General features: G+C 43.5%; 1 protein-coding gene across 2 annotated transcripts in view; it reads right to left on the bottom strand.

Annotated features, from left to right (window-relative positions):
* The window catches only part of CEP192 (centrosomal protein 192), an 80,839-nt gene that overhangs the window by 5,419 nt on the left and 50,715 nt on the right, over window positions 1-24,705 (bottom strand). For both annotated transcript variants that reach the window (XM_064150267.1, XM_064150268.1), the window contains 10 exons: window positions 23,375-23,547; window positions 22,168-22,291; window positions 19,752-19,857; window positions 17,904-18,108; window positions 15,624-15,703; window positions 14,502-14,597; window positions 12,085-12,204; window positions 5,656-5,777; window positions 4,295-4,418; window positions 3,761-3,819 (listed from right to left, as the gene is read on the bottom strand). In XM_064150267.1, coding sequence (XP_064006337.1) covers window positions 3,761-3,819; window positions 4,295-4,418; window positions 5,656-5,777; window positions 12,085-12,204; window positions 14,502-14,597; window positions 15,624-15,703; window positions 17,904-18,108; window positions 19,752-19,857; window positions 22,168-22,291; window positions 23,375-23,547 — 1,209 coding nt within the window. The remainder of the gene's footprint in view (window positions 1-3,760; window positions 3,820-4,294; window positions 4,419-5,655; window positions 5,778-12,084; window positions 12,205-14,501; window positions 14,598-15,623; window positions 15,704-17,903; window positions 18,109-19,751; window positions 19,858-22,167; window positions 22,292-23,374; window positions 23,548-24,705) is intronic.

Genomic DNA, 24,705 nt, shown 5'->3' with positions numbered 1-24,705 from the left:
CAACTCACTCTACAAACACTACATTGCCTGTGCAGGTTGCTGTGCCGGTTTCGAGTGGTACTTCTCAGAAGTCAGGGATGCCTGAAGCCTATTTCATAGACAAACTAATATTGTAGTCCTCAACTCAAGAGCAGCAAGAGGTAGTGTGGAGAAGAGAAGCCTAAGGGAAGTTATTGTTTCTCTCTACAACTACCTAAACGTAGGCTGGAGTGAGGCTGGTGTAGGTCTCTTCTCTCAGCTATTGATAGGATGAGAGGAAGAAGATTGAAAATTGTGCCAAGGGAAGTCTACTCTGGACATTAGGAAAACGTTCTGTGTTGAAAGAGTGGGGAGACATTGGAATAGGATGCCCAGGGAGGTGGTGGAGCCACCATGCCTGGAGGTGTTCAAGGAGGGTGGAGATGTGGTGCTTCAGGATGTAGTTCAGCGGAGATGGTAGCTGGGTTACGGCTGGACTCCATGATCTTAAAGGTTTTTTCCAACCTTAATGATTTTATGACAGGAACAGTATGGGTAAGCTCCTCTAAGGCATAGTAACCAGACCTACTGCCAATTACTAGTGCCTCTCTGACATCCAGAATGGTGGCTACTGGACACAAATCTCATTAGCAAGGCCAAAAATTATTTTGTAAAGAAACATACTATCATAGAATGGTTTAGGTTGGAAGGGATCTCAAAGATCATCAAGTTTCAGCCTCCTGCCATAGGCAGGGACATCTCCCACAAGAACAGGCTGCCCAAGGCCTCATCCAACCTGCCCTTGAACACCTCCAGGGAGGGAGCAGCCACAACCTCCCTGGGCAACCTGTGCCTCACCACCCTTGCTGTAAAGAAGCCCTTCCTAACATCCAGCCTGAATCTCTCCTCTTCCAGTTCCAAGCCACCACCCCTCACCCTGTCATTACACAATCTTCGCAATAGTTCCTCCCCAGCCTTCCTGCAGGCCCCCTTCAGATACTGGAAGGCTACTATAAGGTCTCCTGGAAGCCTTCTCCAGGCTGCTGAGCCTCAACTCCTGCAGCCTGTCCCCACAGCAGAGCTACTGCAGCCCTCTGATAATCTTTGTGGTCCTCCTCTGGACTCACTCTAACAGTTCCATGTTCTTCTTTTACTATGCTGTAACCAACCTCTTATACATGGCTTCAGAAGGCAATTCAATAGAAACACCTCAGCTTTCAAACTTCTTTTAGACAGGCATAACCTGGTAGTCCTTCCAGAAACAGAATCTTGAGCCAAAGACTTTTAAAAGCTGTTTTTAAATGTTTCATCCATATCTACCACTCAGGAATAGCCTTGTTAAAAGTGCTCTCCTTGCAGTAAAAATAATTATCCTCTACATAGGAACAAACAGAACTCCTCTTTTGAACATGAATTCCAGACAGAATTCCTTCCCACCCATTCTTTGCAGGAGACATAACAGTACCTAAATGACATCTCTGTGGTTCAAACCAGAATGGTGACAATTATGAAAACTTTTTCTTCTTTTGTTGACCCTTACAGTTTTAGTTTCAATGTTCCAAGTTCCTCCAAGTTTTCTCATCCATCTGCTTCAGAACATTACTTTGTCAGACATCTGGTTCAGATGAAAACAGTTAACGCTGGCTTTCTTGAAACCCTCCTTGGTGCTCTTCTCAAATAAAAGCCATTTAAACAAGTTCTCTAAACACTTTCTTAAAAGCATCTATCCAACTCAAGTAACTCTTCTGTGCCTTATGGTCTTAAATGGGAAAGCTTCCTCAGAGGGTTATCTTGACTTCAAGTAAATGAATTAAAAAAGCTAGAAGGTCACTGTTTACAACTGAAAAAAAGCCAAAATTACTAGGAATAAGGATTGTAGAGTGTTGGCAGATGGTGAAGAATATTCAGTTGACAACTGTTAGAAATGGTAAACGGAGTTTTCAGTTTGCTTTGGACAGAGCAAGAGGAATTTAACATCTCTCACAGAAAATACAGCACATGGTTTTATATCAGTCCTCAAGAACACTTCTGAAATATTTAAGTGTCTTCCAGTGAAACCACTCATCTTTTTCCAGGGAGAATCAAGTCATCCTGTCCTTTGCCTGCAGCTGTACAGTCTTGGACAGATCTAGCCAGTTGTCTGCCTTTGGCTAGATTTCATCTTGGCCACTGCTGTAAGACCAATGGTGTCCTGGGCTGCTTGGAATGAAGCGTGGCCAGCAGATAGAGAGAGATGATTCTGCCACTCTGCTCTGCTGAGACCTCACCTCAAGTACTGTGTCCAGCTCTGGAGCCCTCAGTACAGAAAGGACACAGAGCTGATGGAGCAGGTCCAGAGGAGGGCCATCAAAATGATTAAGGGTTTGGAGCACCTGTGCTATGAGGACAGGCTGAGGGAGCTGGGGATGTTCAGCCTGGAGAAGAGTAGGCTCCAGGGAGACCTAATAACAACCTGCCAGTACCTGAAGGGAGCTTACAAGGACAATGGAGAGACACTGTTTGCAAAGGTCTGTGGTGATAGGACAAGAGGCAATGGCTTCAAACTAGAGAAGAGCAGCTTTAGATTGGATGCTAGGAACAAGTTCTTTACCATGAGGGTAGTGGAACCACTGGAACAGGTTGCCCAGGGAGGTGGTTGAGGCAGATCCCTGCAGATATTTCAGGTGAGGCTTCACAGGGCTCTGGGCAATCTGATCTAGCGGAAGATGTTGCTGCCGACTACAGAAGGGCTTGGACTAGACAACCTTTGGAGGTACCTTCCAATTCAGACCATTCTATGATTCTATAAAACAGCTTCTGTGCAATCTGATGTGACCTACTTAATAAATATTTGCCAGGTAAATAGCACACTGAACACCTGCCTAAGTGGAGTTATAGCACTTTGCACCGAGAAGTGGCCTTATGAATACCGTGAACAACTGTGGCTAACAAAACCACAGCCTTCTCTTTATAGTAAACACTAAGTATCACTAGCAGACTAGACCAGCTCAGGAGCTGGAACACCTAGTTGCATTTGTTCATTTGCTCACATTTTCTCTTCTGTGTATTCTCAGTTTCCCCCTCTTAAAAGCAGAAGCCTGTTTAACCACTGAGAAACTGTGCTACATGACTTGTAATGAAAAGGTTGCGTTTCTACCTTCCTGACAGCCTCACTGCTGCAGATGAGCACAAGAGATGCTTCCCTTCTTGAAGAGATGACTAATAGGACTGCCAAATACTTGTAATGAACTCCAAAGATGAGTGAGTTTATTTTGAGGGATTGTTATCACCAACTTGAAAATTCCTTTTATGCAGGTAATCTGCTGAAAAGCTTGGTGTGACCAGGCAATTCCACTGGCCACTCAAACCTTGCATTTGCAGAGAAGCTTTGATGCAGCTCTGCAGGTTTGTCAAATTAGAAGCATGATGAAGGCAATTTGCTTGGTCTGTTGTGCAGAAAGTATAAATGGAAGGAATGACTTGATTGTGCACAGCATGCCAAATGGTTAAATGAAGCATTAGGCTTAGCATTAAAAGCAGCAGCACTGTTAGGAACAATTTGCAGGGAAGAAATTGGCAGATGCAGAAATAACTGTGTGGGCTTTTTCTGCTTCTAACCAAGTACATCTTAGCAAAAAAACCCACCCCAAAATCCACAAAAGAAACACCCTCACCCCCTCCCCACCTCAAACCTGTAACTAGGCAGACAGAACATTGGCAATTTCTAGCTACATTTCAGCACTGTACACAGAGAAAATACTTCTCTTGAATTATCTGTTTAATTTTTTTGTTAGGAGAGAATGTTAGCATAAGCATCACTCACCTTAGAGAGTATTTTGAGTGCTTGATGTAGAAAGGCTCTCTGGGATGTATAAATTTCAGCTGCAATTTAATACAGAATGCTTAAAAGTGCAGTGTATCTAAGCTTAGCATATTCTATTTATGACATGCTTAAGATAAATCAGGTGACTTAAAATACAGCTTTGCAGAGAGCCAGGGTTCAAAAATACAGCACACCCACACCTGTGCGTAGTGAAGATAAAAGTCACACCTCAGTATTTTAATAGTTGAAGAAATCAAACAAATCAGGATAAGAAATCCATGCAAGCTATCATCTGTTGAGATTTTTTCAGTTGCACACACATAATAAACACTCTCAGCAAGTCAGTGAGACAAAAGAGGAAAATTCTTCCACTGTATAATATTGACTTTTGAATTTAACAAACTAAGACTGAGCTAATCACTATTGCGTTCCTCTGGCAAGAGAAAATAAACCCAAACAACAACCAAAACAGCATAGTTCACCTATTGAAAGGACTTCTGAGAAACTGCTTAAAACAAACTCTGCCAAACTTACCTGGTGTGTTGTAAAGGAGTTATTCCTCAAGTTGACCTTTAAGGTGCATGATTCCCCAACTCTTGTGGGAGGAAAAGTGTAGACGTTTTCTGGTGCATAGACTCCTCGAATTATCTCACTTTGTCTGATTTGAAAAAGGGATTTAAAGAGATGATGATTTTCTGCTTCTATGTTCTGGATACATTGATTGCATACTTCAAGTTAGCAAGAGTATTTTCTCAGACTGAAACAGAAAAACTGGAAAGATCCTAAAGATGTTCACTCTCTTCAGTTTTATGGGCAACACATTTTAGCCAGAAATAATACTGAAAGCATCCCTGTGGCATAGATATCTGCACCCTAACTTATATCTACACACACACACTTCCACAATCTGAATTTCCCCTCCATATGCTTCACTAAAGAACCAGACTCTTCTCAGAGATGCCACGTCTAACTACATGCCATATTCAGATCATCCCAGAGTGAAAGAACTGGAAATGAACTGAAGAACAGCAAGGTTAAGGCATTCAAGTATGTTCTGCTCAGAACTTGACAGCTCTATGGACTCTCCAAAAGGGAAGTATGCAAAAGGTTCTACTGCTATGTCAATTCATTGACACCAAAAAGTCATGGTTAGGCAGCTTAGAAAGACAGCTCAAAAGAAAAAGGAGGGGGATGCATGGCTGAGCAACACAAAGGCACTAAAATGTTTGGCAAGTTTGGGCTCTGCAGCTGTTTACTCTCTAACATAGAATCATAGGATAGTTTGGGTCAGAAGAGACTCGGGAGGTCTCCAGATCAACCTCATGCTCCAGCTGGGGTCAGCTGTGAGGTCTAACCAGGCTTCACAGTGCTTTGTCCCATCAGATGCTGAAAGCTTTCAAGGAAAGAGACTGCATGACCTTTCTGCACAGCCTGTTCCACCACACAGCTATGCTAGGAGTAAAAAAGGATATGACCGTGGGGTTGCATTGTTCCCCACCACCACCTTTTTACCCAGCTGCAGACTCTCACTTCAAGCTTTGCCCAGTGTCCTGCTTTAAGACAGCCTGCTCTCACAAGCAAAGCCCCCCACACAAAGATTGGGAGGCAAAGTGACCCAAAAAGAGTTCAGTGGAAATAACCAATGGACAACCACCTTAGCTGTTGTGCAGAAAAGCACAGCAAAAGCAGAAGCAGCAGCAGAAGCCAATGCTAAAATGGCCACCCCACACCCCAAGCTCACAGCCAACACCCAGCTGCCGCTTCCACCTTGGGAACAGAAAGCTTCCCACATTACTATCTGAACCACAAGCCCATTAAAGCTTGCATGGCAGCAGCACTGTACTAAACACACAACTGCAGATTCATCTGGCTAAACCCACAAGATCTGTACATACCCAGGTTCCTTTCGACGAGCTTCAGAGCACAGCTTCCTTTCTGCTGCAACTGGAAGCTCACTTTTTGTGAGGGCACTTGCAGAAGCTCTCCCAGTTGAAGTTTCAATTTCTTTTTCAGAACCCTGTTGGCAAAAGAGAAACCTCTAAGGAAGTTTGCATTCAGAAGTATTTAAGTATTCAAGCATGTAAGTCATTTCCCTTAGCCAATCCAAGATTCTTCACTTAAAGTGTAATGTTTGGGGAACAGCAGAGTTTGGATCGCTGAGACAGAAGCAATGATTTAGGAGGAATGCTTTAACAGGCTTTTGTGTCTTGTGAATGCTTATCTGTTACAAGCCAGTTCACAACAAGCTAGCAGCACAGGTGCAATCTCAAGCAGGCTGCTAGCAAGCAAGCTTTTACTAAAAGCCAAAACAAACCCCAGTTCCTCTGCAGATCTTCTGCCCATATGCCTGCAGAACAGCTAAGTCAGTTACACAAGTGCTCAGGAAGAAGGCAGGCGTAGATCATCGTTAGAGCTTCAGTGCTCACAACAGCAAGAAGCTCTGTAATAATTCTGAATAACCACCAATACATCCTTCTCAGAGTGAGGTCTCTGCAAAGAGTTGGAATCTGATAATGCCTTCTACCCTGATGGGCACACTAGGAAGTTAGGATGAAATATTTACCATCATCAGGAACCCATTCTTCATACCCCAACACAACATCAGATCATCCTAAGAGAATACTTCACAGAATCAAAGAATCATTTAGGCTGGAGAACACCTCCAAGATTGAGTCCAATCATTACACTAATGCTACCAAGCCTGCTGTTAAACTATGTCCCTTGGCACCACAACTACACATGTTCTAAATCCCTCCAGGACAGGTCACTCCACTTCCCTGGACAGCCTCTTCCAGAGCTTGACAACCTTTTCAGCAAAGGCATTTTTCCCAATAGCCAACCTAAGCCTCCCCTGAAATAACCTGAGGCTGTTCCCCCTTGTCCTATCACTTGTTACGTGGGAAAAGAGACCAACACTCACCTCACTATAATCTCCTTTCTCAGGTCATTGTAGAAAGCAAGAAGGCCTCCCCCTCAGCCTCCTTCTCTCCAGACTAAACAATCTCCTGGTAAGATCTGTTCTCTAGACCCTTTTCCAGCTTTGTTGCCCTTCTCTGGACATGCCCACAGCACCTCAGTGTCCTTGTGTTGTGTAGTGAAGAGCCTGAAACTGAACACAGCACTCAAGGTGTGACCTCATCAGCGCTGTGTAGAGGGAGACAATCCTCACCTCTCTCATCCTACTAGCTACATTGTTTGTGATACAGGCCAAGGTGCTGTTGGCCTTCCTGGCCACATTCAATCAGCTGTTGATCAACACTCCCAGGTTGTTTTCCTTTGAGAGCACTTTCCAGCCAACCTGCCCCAAGCCTAGCTTGCACTGTTGCTGTGACCCAAAGTGCAGCACACAGCAGCACCAGGCCTTATTGAACCTCAGGCCATTGGTCCCAGCCTATTGTTCCAGCCTGTTCAAGTCCCTCTGTAGAGCCTTCCTACCCTCAAGCAGATCAGCACTCACACTCAGCTTGATGTCATCTGCAGGCTTAGTGAAGGTGCCCTGGATCCCCTCATCTCAAGAAGTGACAGAGATACTATACACAACAGGCACCAATACTGACCCCTGGATTTAACTTCATATACCACAACTTTTTGAGCCTGGCCCTTCAATCAGTTTTGGGGTGGGGTTTTTTTTGGTTGGTTGAGTTTGAGTTTGTTTGGTTTTCCCTTTTAATTTTTCCCTTCCACACAGCAAAGTGTGCACCTGTTGAAGGCACAAGCAGCCAGTTTCTCCAGGAGGATCCTGTAGGACATGGCAAAGGCTTTACTGAAATCCAGAAGGCCACATCCAGAGCCTGCCCCTTGCCCACTAAGCCTCATCTTCACGATGAGCCAATTTGAAATTGTGCATTGTTTAACAAATTCAACCAGATCCTCTCAAGTGACCCTGGGGTCACAACATCTTGAACAAAGTTAAAGAACCAAAAGAACCTCCCACACTTCGGGTTGTACAACGTTATCTCCATCTTTGAAAGGGTGCTGATGTTTTAGACAAGCAGTTGATTCCCTTACACAAGGAAGATTAGAAAAATAGATTCAGCTTCAATAGAGCTGCTATGACAAATTGGTCTTTTAGACATTCATTCCTTCTATTGAAAGAGCTGCTAATCAGTCTGTCAGAAATAGCAGCAGCCAAAGGAAAGAAAAAAAAGAGACATTTTAATTTTAAAGAATATTTTTCAGTTGCAAATAAGCCACGAACCACAGGAGAACCCAAGGCATCAAGGCTAGAAGGAGCTGCACATGTCTCTTGTTTCAAGAGCTTCTTCATTCTCTCCATGCAGTGAAAAATGATGGGTGTCAAGCCTCAGTGTTATCACTGAAATTGTAACTTATCAGGCAGGTTTACTGCATGAGGAGAAGGAGAATGATCAGCAGTTCCCCCAGTCTGCATAAGGGCATCCTGAAGCACTTCATGCTTTATCATGGCCTCAACTGACTGAGAATTGCAAAGCACTTCAGGTGGGAAGGGACCTTTAAAAGTCATCTAGTCCACTCCCCTGCAGTCATCAGGGACATCTGCAACTACAGCAGGTTGCTCAGAGCACCTTCCAACCTGACCTGAAATGATGTTTCCAGGGAAGGGACTTCCACCCCTTCTCTAGGGAACCTGAGCAAAGGTTTCATTGCTGACACTTAAAATCTGTCTTCCTTCTATCTAGTCTGAACTTCCCCTCTTGCAATTTCAAACCACCACTCTTCGTCCTGTCACAACAGGCCTTGCTTAAAAGTCTGTCCACATCTTTTCTATGTGCCCTTCCAGTACAGAAATGCCACAATAAGGGTCTCCCTGAAGTCTCCTTCTCTCCAGGCTGAATTGTCTCAGCCTGTCTTCTTAGGAGAGGCACCGCAGCCCTCTGATAATTTTCCTGGCCTCTTCTGGACCTGCTCCTACAGGTTCATGTCCTTACTGTGCTGAGGGTACAAGACTCCTATTGCAGGAACAAGGAGGAGCTCTGTTTCAAATGAAAGCAGTATGTTAACACTGTCTAGATGGTTACAGTTGAGTGCTGCTGTTCCAAAGCCACCCCAGGAGCACAGAATTTTACTTATAAAACTGGAATTGTTTCACTCAAAGTGTCAAGATTTTTCCTCCTCTCATTTCTGCAATACCCAAAAGATGATGAAGCTTTATATTGCTGGTAACAACGAAACCAGGACTCTGTCATAGGCCTAAGAGGCAGAAATAGGTTTATACATGTCCTGGCTTGCCCAGGCACGTTTTTCTGCTCTCCTGCCTTCTGTTTTGGGGAGAAGCAACCACGGGGAAGAGGGTGAAGAACCTGAAGCTGTGAGTCTGGGGACTCTGGCCTGCCCAGACTTGTTTTGCTCCTGTGGTGAACAAGGTACACATGCTTGGCTTGTGCCTGCCTTATGCAAGGCCTGTGCTTTGCCCAAATTTGGGTAAAGCAAGCCTATGGCTTCACCTAACACGGTCAAGCTCAGCTAACTGCCATTCTGATTGGCCATTCTGTGTCCAAAGACCCATTGCTCTTGTGCCATATTGATAAGAAGAGTTGAGCAGATGACACAGCATGCTCTGCCATAGTATTCATGCCTGCTCTTGCCTTTTGCTATTGCTCTCCATTTCTGGCATGAAGTCTGCCACTGCCTTCTGCAGCATTATGCTAAAGCTATAAGCTAGCTCTCCTGAATTGCCTGGAAGAGGCTCTATATGCCTCCATGCCATTGGCCTGTACAGACAGCATGATGTCGTGCTAAGCCTGTGCATCGCAAAACATCCTTCTTATACCTGAGAGTCTCCTGCTAAGACAGGAAGTCCTGGAGATACACAGATCATCCAGAAGAGGCAAGAGATAAGGTCAGAGATTGTCTGCCTCCTTTCCCAGCACTCCGTGAAGCCTGGGAAGAATCAGAAGCCTCAGTGGCTGACAAGACAGAATTCCCTGAAAGCCTTTTGGGTACTGTCTGAAGCTGTAGATAGCCCCACAAGTCAGGAGACAATCTTTTGGGAGTAATTACTTAAAGCCTCTTTATAATTCACCATAGAGTTCTGCCATCAGCAGAAGGGAGCTCCTTGAGTCCATCTAGTGGGCAAGTGGTAAATTGACCACAAGCAGTATTTGGCTGCAAGAATCTTCTCTTCCAGTTCAATTAATGTTTCTATATTGTTTGCAGTTTATTTCAAGATCCTGTGTTATGATCATATAAAGGTTCCATAACTGTGCTAAGAACCCATTATTATTAAAATTAGTGGTTGGGACAAGAGCTCTGAATATCAAAATTAATAAAGAATATCTGGGGGAAATATAATTTTGCATTAATTAACTACCCCTTCATTACAGACTCTCAGTGGAAGACTGAGGCATTGAGCAACCTGTTCTAGTGAGAGGGGTCCCTGCCTATGGCAGGGGGGTTGGAACTGGATGATCCTTGAGGTCCCTTTGAACATAGACCATTCTATGGTTCTGTAAGGTTGTGTGTTAAGTATTAATACATTCAGCTCAGTTTGCTGCCAAGTAAGCATTAACAAGTTACATAATTACATGGTTTATGTACTGTGTGAACCACAAAAATGGTATGCACTTAACCTTTGCAACAGCTTCAGACAATATTAGGGGATCTTCATGAAATCCTCAACTTTCTGAGTGCTAAAAGAGCAATCAGGCCAAAGGTGGAACAGATGGAAATACCAATCCAAGACTTCCCTGCACAACAGTGATGTTCATTCTGAGCTCCATGAGCTCAGAGTCACACCTGGTGACAGCCTAACAAGTGTTTCTCAGGAAAAACACAAAGACAGACATATAAAGTGCCAGTATTCAGAGTTTGGGGCTGCAAAAGACATGAAAAAATCTTCTTTTGTCTCTGGGATCAGTTTTGGAGACATGATCTGCCAAGCTCCTGACTACGGTTCCCAGTGTTGGGGACTGCATGCACGGAGAATCATCAACTGCAGAGCATAACCAAAATAATCACAGTTCGTTAGTTTTTCAGGAAAAAGTGGTGACTGCCACAGATTTTCCCAGTTTCACCTGTTCTTCAGTTCTCTCCTGAGCTCTTCCAAACGTTTCACTTCTTCTGAAGTAATGCTATAAATAAATCCCAGGCAGTCACTCTGAATGACAGGCAGTCAGTCTTCCCACTTCTTCTATCACAAGTCACGTTAAGCAGAGCTGTAGCCCTCTGCCTCAGCAAAACCTGCAGGATTCGAGCCCTTGTCAAAGCTGAAGTAACACCATCTAACCTCTTGAGCCCTTCAGCATAATGGGTTATAACTGACTTGTCTTCTTGACTACAAGTGGATCTGATTTAAATACCTTCAATTATCTCAGTAAAGGTTCCATGTTGACCTCTTTCAAACAGATGCATAGTTCCTTACCTAAGTGACCAAGTACTTCCCTTTCAACTCTTTCTGAAGAAGAGTGTTGACACATGTCAAGTATTCTACACAGTTCTCCCCACAAACACAAAGAGATGTAGGAAAGATCCATTTGCTTAAAAAAAATACCAAGAGGAACAAGTGTAAGGAGATAGTTCAAAAACATTAATAGCAAATTGTGCTGTTTCAAGGTTTCCAGAGCTGATCAATAGGCACCTTTTAAGCAAAGGATTCTTCAAAGCTCTAAATTTCTGACAAAGAATTAACCTTCTCTCCATCTCAACAATCTTTAAACAGACAGATGACAGAGCAGCTTTCCTCATTTTAAGGACAATTACATTCAAATAGATGAAAGATGAATAAAAACCCAAACTCCACATCAACAAACAGTTAACATTAACCAATAACAAACAAATTAGTTCTCATTCTTCAAGCCAAAATTAGAAGTTATTTAACATACACCTTTTTAACAACACAATTAACTGCTGGAAAGAACAAGAAGCTTACAAAATAAGAAGTAAGGTAGCTGATAAAAGGGTAAGGTTCCCAGTACTGAAACAGGCTTTAGACTTGAAAGAGAGATCCCAAATCTTTAACTGGGCTTCTTAACAAAAATCAAGTCAAACTCTCTGGAGCGGACTGCAAAGCAAACACAGCAATACTGAATGTACAAAGCATTAGAAATAACTCTTCCTAATAGGAAGAGATTCTCTGCAGGCTTCTCTTGCATGGATGGCAAGGTTGGGATTTAAATCAAGAGGACAGAATATGAGTGGAGTCTCCTCTGAAGAGATTCAAATCAACCTCACCATGACCCTGTGCCACTTACTCTAGGTGACCCTGCTTTAGCAAGGGGCTCGTCCACATCTCTATAGGTCCCTTCTAACTGCCACCATGCTTTGATTTTGTGAGTACTGTAGAGAAAATGTAACATATTGCCAAAAATAGGTGCTCAGGACAGCAGGAATAGTAATTATATACTCACTGTTCCAGTAAAAAGAAATCTTATTGTGTCTCTGCAGCTAGATTTTTCAACTGGGTGGCACTCCAGGTCCCAGAACTGTAAGTAATCCCCTTCATCTCTAGGTAAAAAGATTGCAGCAACCTACAAGAGCAAAACAGTGCAGAAGCTTGTTCAAATAATCTACACAAGTTTACATACACAGAGTTGCAGCTAAGCCAGCACAAAATTTGCACCCCACAAACCATGTACCCACACACAGGTGATATTTCAGAACACAATACATCTGGTACCCACACCCAGGTGATATTTCAGAACACAATACATCTGGTTCTTTTTAAGCCACAAAAGATAAAATCCTGACGAAATAAGGTTTGTGCAAGAAAACTAACCCAAAATTTCAGCTCATCTCTTTGAAGTCAGCAAGTGCTTGCACAACAAATTCTATCAGTAAAGCAAGGCAGAAGGGGACCAGGAGGAGAAATATGTGCAGCTGAAAGACAGTGATACCTTCCTTCATCTGTCAGCTAAGGTGTGAACAACTGCACTCCCCCAGCTCCAAGTCTGCAGCACACTGAGCTACAACTACTAGAAGGCCTGAAATTTAAACCAACTTGCAAGCTGTGCATTTGATCATCCTTAAAGGTCACTGCTGGAACAAAGGCTGTCTCTGTATAGTGCTGACCCAAGTAAACTCAAGAGCAAACTTGCATTGTTTACAGAGGTGAGGATGGGGGAAGAAAGAAGGGCAGCAGCAGAATAGATCACCATGATGACATCTCATTAGCCAAATGTTATCAGACCCACTGCACAAACCAGCAAATCATGACAGCACTGTACCTTATCAGCTCCAGCCAACAGCCTGACATGTCAATAATGCAAATGTTATTCAAATATGTCTGAAGTAGGATTGCTGAGGCAAAGATGATTGTTTACATTCAAGTCATGGTTTTCAAGATCATAAAGTAACTGGGAAACTGGCTAAGAGTCAGGTTTCCATCAACAGACTGAATTGTAGTATCATAATGTCATAACAAGCCAGAACAATTAAAAAGTGTTCATGAACAGGTAAGACCTGAAGTTGTATTGAGGGTGAAGAAGAGGGACAACAGTCCTACAGAGACCCATTCAGTATGCCCCTGGATGTGCTTTATAACTGTGGTTATGAAACCCTCTAGTGGCCAGGAAATTAAATTGGAAGTCAAACAAAAATAATCAACTTGAGGAGCATACAAACGAGGCTCTCCAACAAGTGTGCTAAGACTGCTTCTAAGGAAACAAAATCAGTTTTCACACCACTTCCCAAAGAACCCAATAATATTTGCAGATTTCTTGTGGATTTCTCCAAAACATTTAAAATCAATTTTATGTTCTAGAATAGATTAGCTTTAATTAAAACCCCTGCCACATCAAACTACAAATGGCATAAAAAGCTTTGGGTTGGAAGGGACAGTCAAAGGTCATCTACTCTTACCACCCTTGAAGTCAGCAGCAACATCCTCCACTAGATCAGGTGGCTCAAAACCTTGTCAAGCTTGACCTTGACTATCATAGAATCAACCAGGTTGGAAGAGACCTCCAAGATCATCCAGTCCAACCTAGCACCCAGCCCTAGCCAGTCAACTAGACCATGGCACTAAGTGCCTCAGCCAGGCTTTTCTTGAACACCTCCAGACGCGGTGCCTCCACCACCTCCCTGGGCAGCCCATTCCAATGCCAATCACTCTCTCTGGGAAGAACTTCCTCCTAACATCCAGCCTATACTTCCCCAGCACAGTTTGAGACTGTGTCCCCTTGTTCTATTGCTGGTTGCCTGGAAGAAGAGGCCACCCCCCACCTGGCTACAATGTCCCTTCAGGTAGTTGTAGGCAGCAAGGAGGTCACTCCTGAGCCTCCTCTTCTCCAGGCTAAACAACCCCAGCTCCCTCAGCCTCTCCTCATAGGGTTTGTGTTCCAGGGATGGTGTCTCAGCTACCTCCCTGGCAACCTGTTCCACCACACCTTAACGGTAAAGAACTTCCTCCTAATATCCACTTTAAGTCTAATCTTCTCTAATTTCAAACCACTGCCACTTCTCCTATCACTGCAGGCCTTCGTAGAGAGTCCCTCTGTAGCCTTCTTGTAGGCCCTCTTCAGCTACTAGAAAGCTGCTATTTGGTCTCCCCAATGCCTTCTCTTCTGCAGGCTGGAAAACCCCATCTCCCTCATCCTGTCCTCAAAGAAGAAGTGTTCCACCCTGTATAATAGCTGTTTCAAGCACACACTGACTACCTGATACACCCCAGGACCCAGTTTTGGAAGGCAAATATTTTACCATTATCAAATTGAAGCTGGCCAGCTTCAGGAACTTAACTCTTACTTCAGAGAATTTCTCATGTAAGATTCTATCTTACAAGAGAAACACACTAATATGCTTGAAACATTTATAAATGTCAGTTTACCTTCTCCTCCCCATGAGCTTCAAGAGTACCAGAAACACGGGAACACCTGAAAACAGGGCAAGCAGCTTTACGAACACAACCAGTTCTGTCCACATCCTGCAAAGGAAGTCACAAGTCAGATTCAGAAGGGGAAAACCACCCCACAAACCCCCAGACCAAAACACAACTGCTCAAATTTAAACAGAAACCCCCAAACCCTCCTCACACACACCACTCTTGCAAAGGACTGAAGAAAACAGACCAAATCAAGCTGCTTTCAAGTGGGCAAATAATACTGACTCCCTAAATGCAGATGAATAAAGACCAGAACTGCTGCAACATCTCTGCAGTGACTATGATTGCTGGCTTCCAATTTAGATGTGGTGCACTGGCCAGAAGTTGGCATGCTTGGTCTTCTGGGCTACAGCTGATAGTGCTACATGACCATTTTAGATCATTTCACAATAACATAACCTAATGATTCTAGCATAAAATCCAAGTAACCATCACAGCATTCCAGCCTACCAACAAAACAGGGAAGCATTTACAAATACAAGTGGTATAGCTGCAATAATTGCACTGGTAACTAAGATTCCCTACAGAAATACCATGCACAGCACAAATCCACTTGCATGAGTCTCAAAACAAGGCAAGCCCAGCATTCTGGAGCCAAAAGGGACACCCATATTGTATGGGGTTACCATCCCTGGAGGTATATGAAAGATATGTAGATGTGGTACTCAGGGACATGGTTTAATGGTGACCTAACAGTGCTGGGTTAACACTTGGACTTGATGATCTTGATGGCATCTTCCACCCAAGATGATTCTGTGATCACTTAGGGTAATCTGGATAATGACACTGGGCAAGCATAAGTAAATTCTGTAAGGCAGTAAGCAAACCAGACTTCATCTCACAGTGCACTGACTCATTCATAGTCAGAAAGCACATGAAAGGTTAAGAAAATGAGTCAAACATGTCCCTGATGTGGACAGATGCAAAAAAGAAACTTGATAACCAAGTTGATGCTGAGATACATATTCTTGCTTGAGAGAATGAAGGGAGAGAGAGCAGCAGGAAGAGAGGCAAAAAACCACAAAGAGATTTGCATAAATCTACTAAGGTAAGCATTGGTTCACTCACTTTAACATAGGGTGGTGTAACCAATGACAAACGCCACCTCACATCTTCATCCCCTCCATTCTGCATTTCCAGGTAGCTCCCTAGAAGAGAAATATCAGATTAGTATCAGACTCTGAATGCAATTCACAGATTGCATTGGGCTGGGAGCAACCTTCAGGTGCCATCTTGTGCAACTCCCCTGCAGTCAGCAGAGACACCTCCAACTACATCAGGCTGCCCAGGGCCTCACTGAGCATGAATGTCACCAGGGACTGAGTCTCAACCACATTGCTGGGCAACCTGTTCGAATATTTTACCACTCTCGTAGTGAGGAACCTTCTCCTAATGTCCAACCTAAATCTCCCCTGCTCCAGTTTCAAACCATTGCCCTTCATCCCATTACCACCCCTCACCCTGGAAAGCTGCTTCTGGCATTTCCACAGTCAGGAGCTACCCATGCTGCTGATCTGATCTCTCTCCTGTAGGCATGTGACTTGGAGCAGGGTGTCACTATTTACAGCTTCACAGCTTCACAGATTGCAGCTGCTTGGAAGGGACCCCCAAAGGTCATCTTGTCCAGCCCCCCTCCTGTCAGCAGGGACACCTCCAACTAGATCAGGCTGCTTAGAACCACATCAAGCCTGATCTTGAGTGTCTCCAGAAATGAGGCCTTACCCACATTCCTGGGCAGTCTGTTCCAGTATTTTACTACTCTCATTGTCAAGAACTTCTTTCTGATGTCCAACCTAAATCTCCTCTGCTCCAGTTTCAAACCATTGCCCCCTGTCCAATCGCCACAAGGCCTTCTCATGAGTGATTCCCCAGCCTCCCTGGAAGTCCCCTTCAGACACTAAAATGTAGCTATAAGGTTTCCCCAAAGCTTTGTCTTCCTCAGGCTGAAGATCTCCAACTCTTTCAGCCTGTCCTCATAGCAGAAGTGCTCCAGCCCTCTAATCAAAATCCTCACTACCTAGAGAAGAAAGCTAAGCACTACTACTAAACAAAAACCTCTGGTATCCAGATGACAGAATGATAGCTTCCTGCTGTAATGTGGAGAACTTTAAGCATTACTGGAATTAAAAGTACAGACTAAGGATTTCAGTCTCTATTATCAACAGCATTCTTGATCATTAAGTACCAGACAAGGACAGCCAGACTCATAGTTGACATTCCTATCATCTTAAGCAAGAACATTTCTTTGCTTCACACAGATTCATCTCACATCTTAAGGACACAAGACATGAGGAGAAGAAGTCTACTGCAGAAGTGCACGAAGAGCTTTAGCAAAATGCAGTATGCTTACAGTGCCCTTTGCTCAGGAACAATATTGTCACATTCATCATAGCTGCTTAAAATCAGGCAACTTTCCTGTCTGTATACAAAGCTATCTGGGTGAAAAGGTGTGGCAATGCCTAAACGGGGCCGGTGGGGGGGAGGGAGGGAGGGAGAAAAGGAAGGAAGGAGGGAGGGAGAAAAGGAAGGGAGGAGGGAGGGAGAAAAGGAAGGAAGGAGGGAGGGAGAAAAGGAAGGAAGGAGGGAGGGAGAAAAGGAAGGAAGGAGGGAGGGAGAAAAGGAAGGAAGGAGGGAGGGAGAAAAGGAAGGAAGGAGGGAGGGAGAAAAGGAAGGAAGGAGGGAGGGAGAAAAGGAAGGAAGGAGGGAGGGAGAAAAGGAAGGAAGGAGGGAGGGAGAAAAGGAAGGAAGGAGGGAGGGAGAAAAGGAAGGAAGGAGGGAGGGAGAAAAGGAAGGAAGGAGGGAGGGAGAAAAGGAAGGAAGGAGGGAGGGAGAAAAGGAAGGAAGGAGGGAGGGAGAAAAGGAAGGAAGGAGGGAGGGAGAAAAGGAAGGAAGGAGGGAGGGAGAAAAGGAAGGAAGGAGGGAGGGAGAAAAGGAAGGAAGGAGGGAGGGAGAAAAGGAAGGAAGGAGGGAGGGAGAAAAGGAAGGAAGGAGGGAGGGAGAAAAGGAAGGAAGGAGGGAGGGAGAAAAGGAAGGAAGGAGGGAGGGAGAAAAGGAAGGAAGGAGGGAGGGAGAAAAAGAAGGAAGGAGGGAGGGAGAAGGGAAAAAAAAGGGAAGAAAGAAAAAAAGAAGGGAATTAAAAAAATGTAAAAACACTTGTGAAAAGAGTTCCATCAGAAGGAGATCCATTTCAAGCTGAAGTCAGGAGAGGGAATCCAGTCAGTCACACTTATCAGACTCAAAGTGCAAGACCCAAGTCAAGGCATTACATTCCCAAACAGGCAATACAGGACATCACACCTCTGAAGACAAGGCACAGGAGTTGCACTTAGGAAGCTCAGCCAATGTTACCTGAGCTGAGGCCAGGTCTCGTCCTGGGAAACGAAACAGTCCTGTTCTTGATCTCTACTTTTGTCAGCGGGAGCACCGAGCGAGGCTTCACCACACAAGCGGCAGGGCCGGCAGACTGTGGAGCGAGTCCAGCGCAGCTTAGAGGGGGAGGGTCTGTTCCAGGCACACTCCCGGCAACTGCCTCATGGATCTGCACTCTGATAGACTTTGGCACAACGAAGGGAAAAGGAAAGATATAAGTAGTGAAAATGGATAGACTAACAAATCAAACGACTTGTCTCTGTATCCCCATACTGCAAGAGCTTGGGATGCTCAGTGTTACATTCCAACAGAGAAAGGGTTTCCCAGGTTAAACTAACCTGGTCTTCTCTAACCTCATCTTGAAGCTTAAAGACTCCTGGGACAAACTTAATTCAGTAGAATAGGAACATTTACTATTCAAATGCTTTAAATCAATAGGAAAGATAATTTGAACAAGTTAATTGACAGCTCCCACAATAGTCTCAGCCCACAGAGAACAGTAACTGGGTGGACTTACTCAGAACAAAATTTGAGTTCACTTCTGCTACACCATCACTACTCCCAAAAACTTCTGTTAATGCTAGGAAAATCATAGAATCATTGTGGTTGGGGAAAAAACTTTCAGATCCAAACCAGCTATTCTCCAACTCTACCAAGTCTGGTGCCAAACTGTGTCACTCAGCACCACATCCCTGCATCTTTTAAGCACCTCCCTCCTGAGTAGGCTATTCCAGTGTTTGAGAGCCCTTTCAATGAAGAAGTTTCTTCCAATATCCAGTCTAAATCTCCCCTGGTGCAACTTGAGGCCATTTCCTCTTGTTCTAGCACTTGTTACTAGGAGAAGAGACCGACTTCGACCTCACTCCAGCCTGCTTTCAAGGAGTTGTAGAGAGCAAGAAGGTCTCCCCTCAGCCTCCTTTTCCACAGACTACACAATCCCAGTTTCCTCAGCTGATCCTCCTAAAACCTGTTGTTCTCTAGAGCCTTCCCACCTTCCTTACCTTTTTGTTTCATCAGATAGGTAACAAAGCAATGGAAAAAGCATCATTGACTACCACATCTATTACAGTTGGGCTGGGTTTGCTACATTCTCCACTGCCATCCTAACAGGTTCCTTCTCCTAAGTCCTTTTTTCATATTACACAGTTAATTATGTGCAGCCTCCATTTCTTAACTCTTCTCCACAATTTCCCTGTTTGGTGTATTTTGAAGACAGTTTCCAACTCTGTCTTCACAACCTCACCTTCACCCATCAAAAAGGAATACAGAGATATAATGTTGTATCCTTTCATTGTCTTCTATTTATCCTTCCATATGTTGTTGTAAGTAACTCAAAATATATACTGGCTATCAAAATAAAATTCCAGGCATTTACTTCTTTGAGGGATATTAGAGGCTGCTCAGGGAAGTGGCCAAATCATCATCTCTGGAGGTGTTTAAAAGATGTGTGGATGTGGCACTTCAGGACATGGTTCAGCAGCAGACTTGGTAGTGTTGGGTCAATGGTTGGACTCGAGGATCTTAAAGGTCTTTTCCAGCCTAAGCTATTCTATGACTTCATCACAGAATCATAGAATCAAGCAGGTTGGAAGAGACCTCCAAGATCATCCAGTCCAACCTAGCACCCAGGCCTAGCCAGTCAACTAGACCATGCCACTAAGTGCCTCATCCAGGCCATTCCAATGGCAAATCACTCTCTGTGAAGAACTTCCTCCTAACATCCAGCCTATACCTCCCCCAAACTGCTGCCAAGGGAGAAGGACAGAAAGAGGACATCCAGCAAAGTGAAATCAAGTTGCAGTCTCAACTCTCATATAAGCTATGTACCTTTTGTTCATTATCACAGTGGATGTAAATTAAGCCGCTCCAAGGAATTAATGAAGGCTTTGTGGCAAGTGATGGATTAGGACTGACCAGAATTTGTGTACTGCTCCTAATAAAAGAGAAAAAAATAGTATGATACTCACATTAGAATGAGAATCTAGAACAGATGTCACTAATTCCCCTCCCCAAAAGGATGTATTTTTAAGACAGCAAGTAAGTGACGACAGGAAGTTAAATTTAAGGTTTTCAGCTATCCAATGTATAATTAAGCTTTAATAGTCAGAAACTTAACATTAACACCATTTATAACCTTGGCATGGTTGTAGGTTATAGGGAAAGAGTAAATCTCATCTGTAAACATACACAACTCCTCAGGCCAGGTAGAGCAGACAGATGAATGTTTCTGCAAACAAGGCAGTGAGGGAATGAATCTGCTCAAACACAGCATGCTGTACAAACTTCAAGAACCTCTTTCACTAGTTCTAAAGAGGCAGCTTGCTTTCCCTCCTACCATGCAGGCTGATCTTGGGCAAAAAAAGAAAGGCCTATCAATGTTATCAGCACCTTCTATGGGTACTTGAAGCAGGGGACACTGAAGAGTCTAAACTCAAGTGAAGCAGTTGTGGCATGGCACAGTACACTTGACCAGTGAGAACAGAAATTCTGATTAACAGTGCTCCATATTCTGTACCAGAGGCATCTCAGTGAAAGAAAGGAGATAGTTTAGTTTAAGTGAATCAGGAGGTGCTCTGCTTGTTCTAGCATGGCAGAGTCAGTGCTTGATCTTAGGATCTTCTGGGACCATCACTATGAGACCAAGGCTTCTGATTTTCTGGCTTAAATCAGCTCAAGAATTCATTTGGCTCCAGCCGTCGCAGTGCATAGCAGAGAAGGTTCTGGCTGGCTCCTACCCTGATGGGATGACTGCTCTTGGCACTGCAGGGAAATGGTCTTGAAAAGTAGTGAACTGGGCAGGCACAGCTTGCTGGGCTTAGTTCAGCTATTCCCATGAGACTGTTTCCTACTTGCAGGCCTCTGTTCTTGATCCAGCCTACTTAATTGGACCCAACATGTAATGTTTCAGCTCATTCTTTCCAAGTGAAGAGGGCATGCCTTTGAAAATCAGGCAGTGCAAGGAAATTCCTTGCAGAAAGCCAACAATTCCCTCTTTTTAATTAATCATTCTGCAGTCTTGAGTCTGAAAGTAAGCTGCCCTTACTTTCACAACCACTGCAAAGTTGTTCATTGCTATCTCTTCTTGAAACCATGGTTCTGGGCACTGACTCAATCTGCAAGGAGTGGGTGGCAGATAGCGCAAGCCTTTCAGAGAACCCTCTTTACTTTGTTCTGACTATTGACCAAAGTTCTCCAGCAGTACATCCAAGACTTTACAACCAGATGAATAGAATTAAGTGTCACATATCACACCTTCCACAATGATTCTGGGCTGAAAAGGAAGAAGTATCTAAGCATCTGTTTGAGCAAACACCTACCAACTGAAAGTAACTACTTCAAACGTTTTTTTTGGTGGAACATGAGGCTTTTTTGTTTCAATGAGACTAAGTTTAATAAAAAGGTCTTAAAAGCCTTTCTGTATTGACCTTAGAAATATCCTAAGTGAGAAGTGGTCAGAACTTTCAAGCATTTTATTGTGAAAGGCTTTGCTGACACCCCTGAGAAGTCTCACACACACATGCAGTGATGTTTTATTACTACTGTTCCAAAATACTGCCAGTTAAGCCACAGGTGACCTGACATTGCCTTGTCATTCTTTTTGTACCTATAGGCATTAAGAAGCAAAAGGTTGAGTGGCTAACACCAGTTTTGTTTCAATAATAAAGAACTCCACAAACAAATTGTGATGGATAGCAGCACATTCACAAAAGGAAAGCCTAAGTCTCCAGAAGAGAAGCATTCTATAACAACTGTCCTTTGGGCATTGGTTGGTTGGTTTGGGGGAGGAAATCTTTTTTGCTTTGAACTCATAGGTAAATTTTCCACAACAACAAAACAAACAGAAACAAACCAACAAAAAAACCCACAAACAACAACCAAAAGAATAACTGAGACAGGAGATGTATAAAGCTTCAGCTTTGATGACTATGCAGCTCCTGGAAAACTGCAACTATAACAGTATTTCCAGGGACAAAAAACCTCTTGGCCTCCAAGTGACTTTGCAGGTGACAGGAGAATATTCCCAGCATAGAGAACTATGAAAGGATAAGGTCCTAAAATATACAAGTGAGATGGCAAAGAGACTACACCTTAGAACTAAATATTTTAACTGTTTAAACAAAGCAGAATTTTCTCAAAACTATAATTCCTAAATGAACTAAATTCTTAAACTAACTACAAAGAAACTCCTCCAAAACCTCACCACAGTGTCAACACCTGAAGGAACATGTGGAGGGAAACTTACTCTGGATCAACAACTCCATGCTGTGGGGTTACAGTAAGACAGCGAACTGGCCACGTAAGCTCAAATGGCAATGTCCTCTTAGAGTTGTTGACAATTTGTACATGTCCAGTATCTGTTGCTCCACCTGTAAGATTGGAAACCAAAACAACAAACAAAAGCTATAAAAAGCCAACATGTACAAAAACTCACAGGAGTGCTCAAGGTTCCAAGCTGCATCAATTAAGATAAAGCCTTTTCTGCCCCATTTTTACCTCCACAATGCCTTAACATCTTCATAGGTATGCAATGCATATAATGTGTGCACATATGTGCATATCATGTAGTGAGCACACTAGCTCTGACAGTTCAACCAAACCCATTGACCTGGTTTGAACTAGACCAGAACTAATTCTGGTCAATGCTGTTATTTCTCAGCTCAGCCTTTGCTCAGTGAGAGCACTTCATGAAATTCAGGGCATGTTTGCAGACAGGAGATGCTTCTAGCAGTGAGAATGCTAATAGGGAGAGTTACAGGTTTACAGCCCAGACCTTGCCAAAGTCAATGCTAAATCTTGTGCTCTACCTTTGAATGCAGTAAGTAAGAGCAGGCACCTCAGGGGAGGAGCAGACAGCTCAAGTGATGCTCAACTGACCAAAAATGGGATTTTATCCTATGGATATCACACTCAGTATAAAGCTGAGGGATCACCAGGGGAAAATCCCCTTCTCCAATGGCTGGAGTCCAAGGAGGATCCTGTGTCTTCTGTCTTAAATCCTAATCACTGTTCCTGAATCCAACTCCTGAATCAGATTCCCATCTGCCACAAAGTCCAGTCTGGGACTTTCCCAGTGGCTGCACACAGCACTGGTAATAATGAGGACATCATTGCCATTGGCTTCAATATTGGTTTCTATCTAGTAGCAGCTATTTTACTTCAGTGTCATGATTCTCACTCAAGTTGCTTTGGTTTTCTTTTCCCATTCACCAGCCTCTCCCCCTTATTCCCTTTCTCTTCCCTTTGGGGAGGGGAAAGGGCTCATAGGGAGCATCTGTTAACTTAGTGGACCAGCCTAGTAGTAGCCCCTTGACAACCACATTCAAACCGAGTTTACTGTTCAGATGTAAAGCTACTGCAGCAGCTGAGCCACACTGCCTAATCACACAGTACACAGTATGGTTACTTTAATATCAGTGTGAGTGTATTCATTATCTTCAAAAGACACTTACTAATAGAAGGAGATGCCAAAGTCAAGCACTCAGGTTCAACAGTCCAAGGCTCTCGAGTGTCCAATTTATTCTGAACCAGTTCATCAGTTTTCACAGGGAGTGGAGGAACCTGAGGTCCTTTAACAGGAAGAACATCCAAACTTGCATTGATACGTCTGACAGCATCCTCAACACTGAAAATAAGATTGCATTCAACATCAGTAATTTTTATTGCAACTGTTGAGTAATTCTAACAACCTACTCTGAGTATTTCTCACAATTTAATACTGAAATACAAAGTTTTCCATGTGGGCCTTCAATTCACTTCAAAATTGTCCATTATTAAGAAAACAGTTCAGCATGAGCCAGCATTTTTACAGAATCATAGAATCATTTTGGGTGGAGAAGACTTTTAAAGGTTACTTCCATCATGAAACTCTCTATGATTCCATGATTTTAAAGACCAGGTCTCAATCAGGTTTCCAAAGAAATCCTCACAGTAATGGACCACTTCAATTGAGAGCATGGTGAGTTTGGGATTGGCTTTAGCACATACTGCCATATGGTCTGGACAAGGAAAATGCCACAAAGCCTCTACAATATATCTCTATTTCCATCCCAGACATTAAAAATTCATTCCAGACATCAAAAATTCATTGCAAGGCATGAAATGGCTACAGTTCTATTAGGACTACAAAACCAGATGCTCCTTGGGAGTGCCTATGGAAAAACCACCCAGTCTCTTCAGATGACAGGAGGTTGCAGATAGAAGTTAATGGTGTCACATGAGGAAACAGTTCAGAAGCCATGAGAAGAGTTTAAACTGGCTATCTAGAGAAAAACACTGAGAAAAGCCACCTAGATATTAATTGGAGCCATCCTCATTAGAGAAGAAAGCCACCTAGATATTAATTGGAACCATCCTCATTAGAGAATTAGGCCTTACAAAGGTGTCTCATTTCTAGTTTAAATTTCCCAGAGACTCAAATATAGTTAATAGAGCCAATAACAATTTATAGGATGCCTTTCCCTCTCTCCCCCTTTTTCAAAGAATAGGAATTAGATGTAGAGGGCAAAAGGTAAAATACACCCACATAAATAGTCTTACTTCCATTTGGAAGTTAGAAAAGAAAACTTGAACAACAAATAAAAGGTATTTGAGGTAGGGAAGTTACAAAGAGATATAGGAAAGGGAAAACAAGATACAAAATATATATATACACACAACCAGATTTATGGTAATGGAATTTTGTCCACCTCGTGGACTGATGGCCATGTGGTAGAACAGAGAGCAGTAAAAACAGGAGGGTGGTGCTGTCAGGCAGGGAGGCAGGGCAAGGGAGAACAAAACA

Source organism: Pogoniulus pusillus, chromosome 10 (assembly GCF_015220805.1).
Source record: "Pogoniulus pusillus isolate bPogPus1 chromosome 10, bPogPus1.pri, whole genome shotgun sequence".
Taxonomy (NCBI): domain Eukaryota; kingdom Metazoa; phylum Chordata; class Aves; order Piciformes; family Lybiidae; genus Pogoniulus; species Pogoniulus pusillus.
This window is presented reverse-complemented; position numbering and strand designations above follow the sequence as displayed.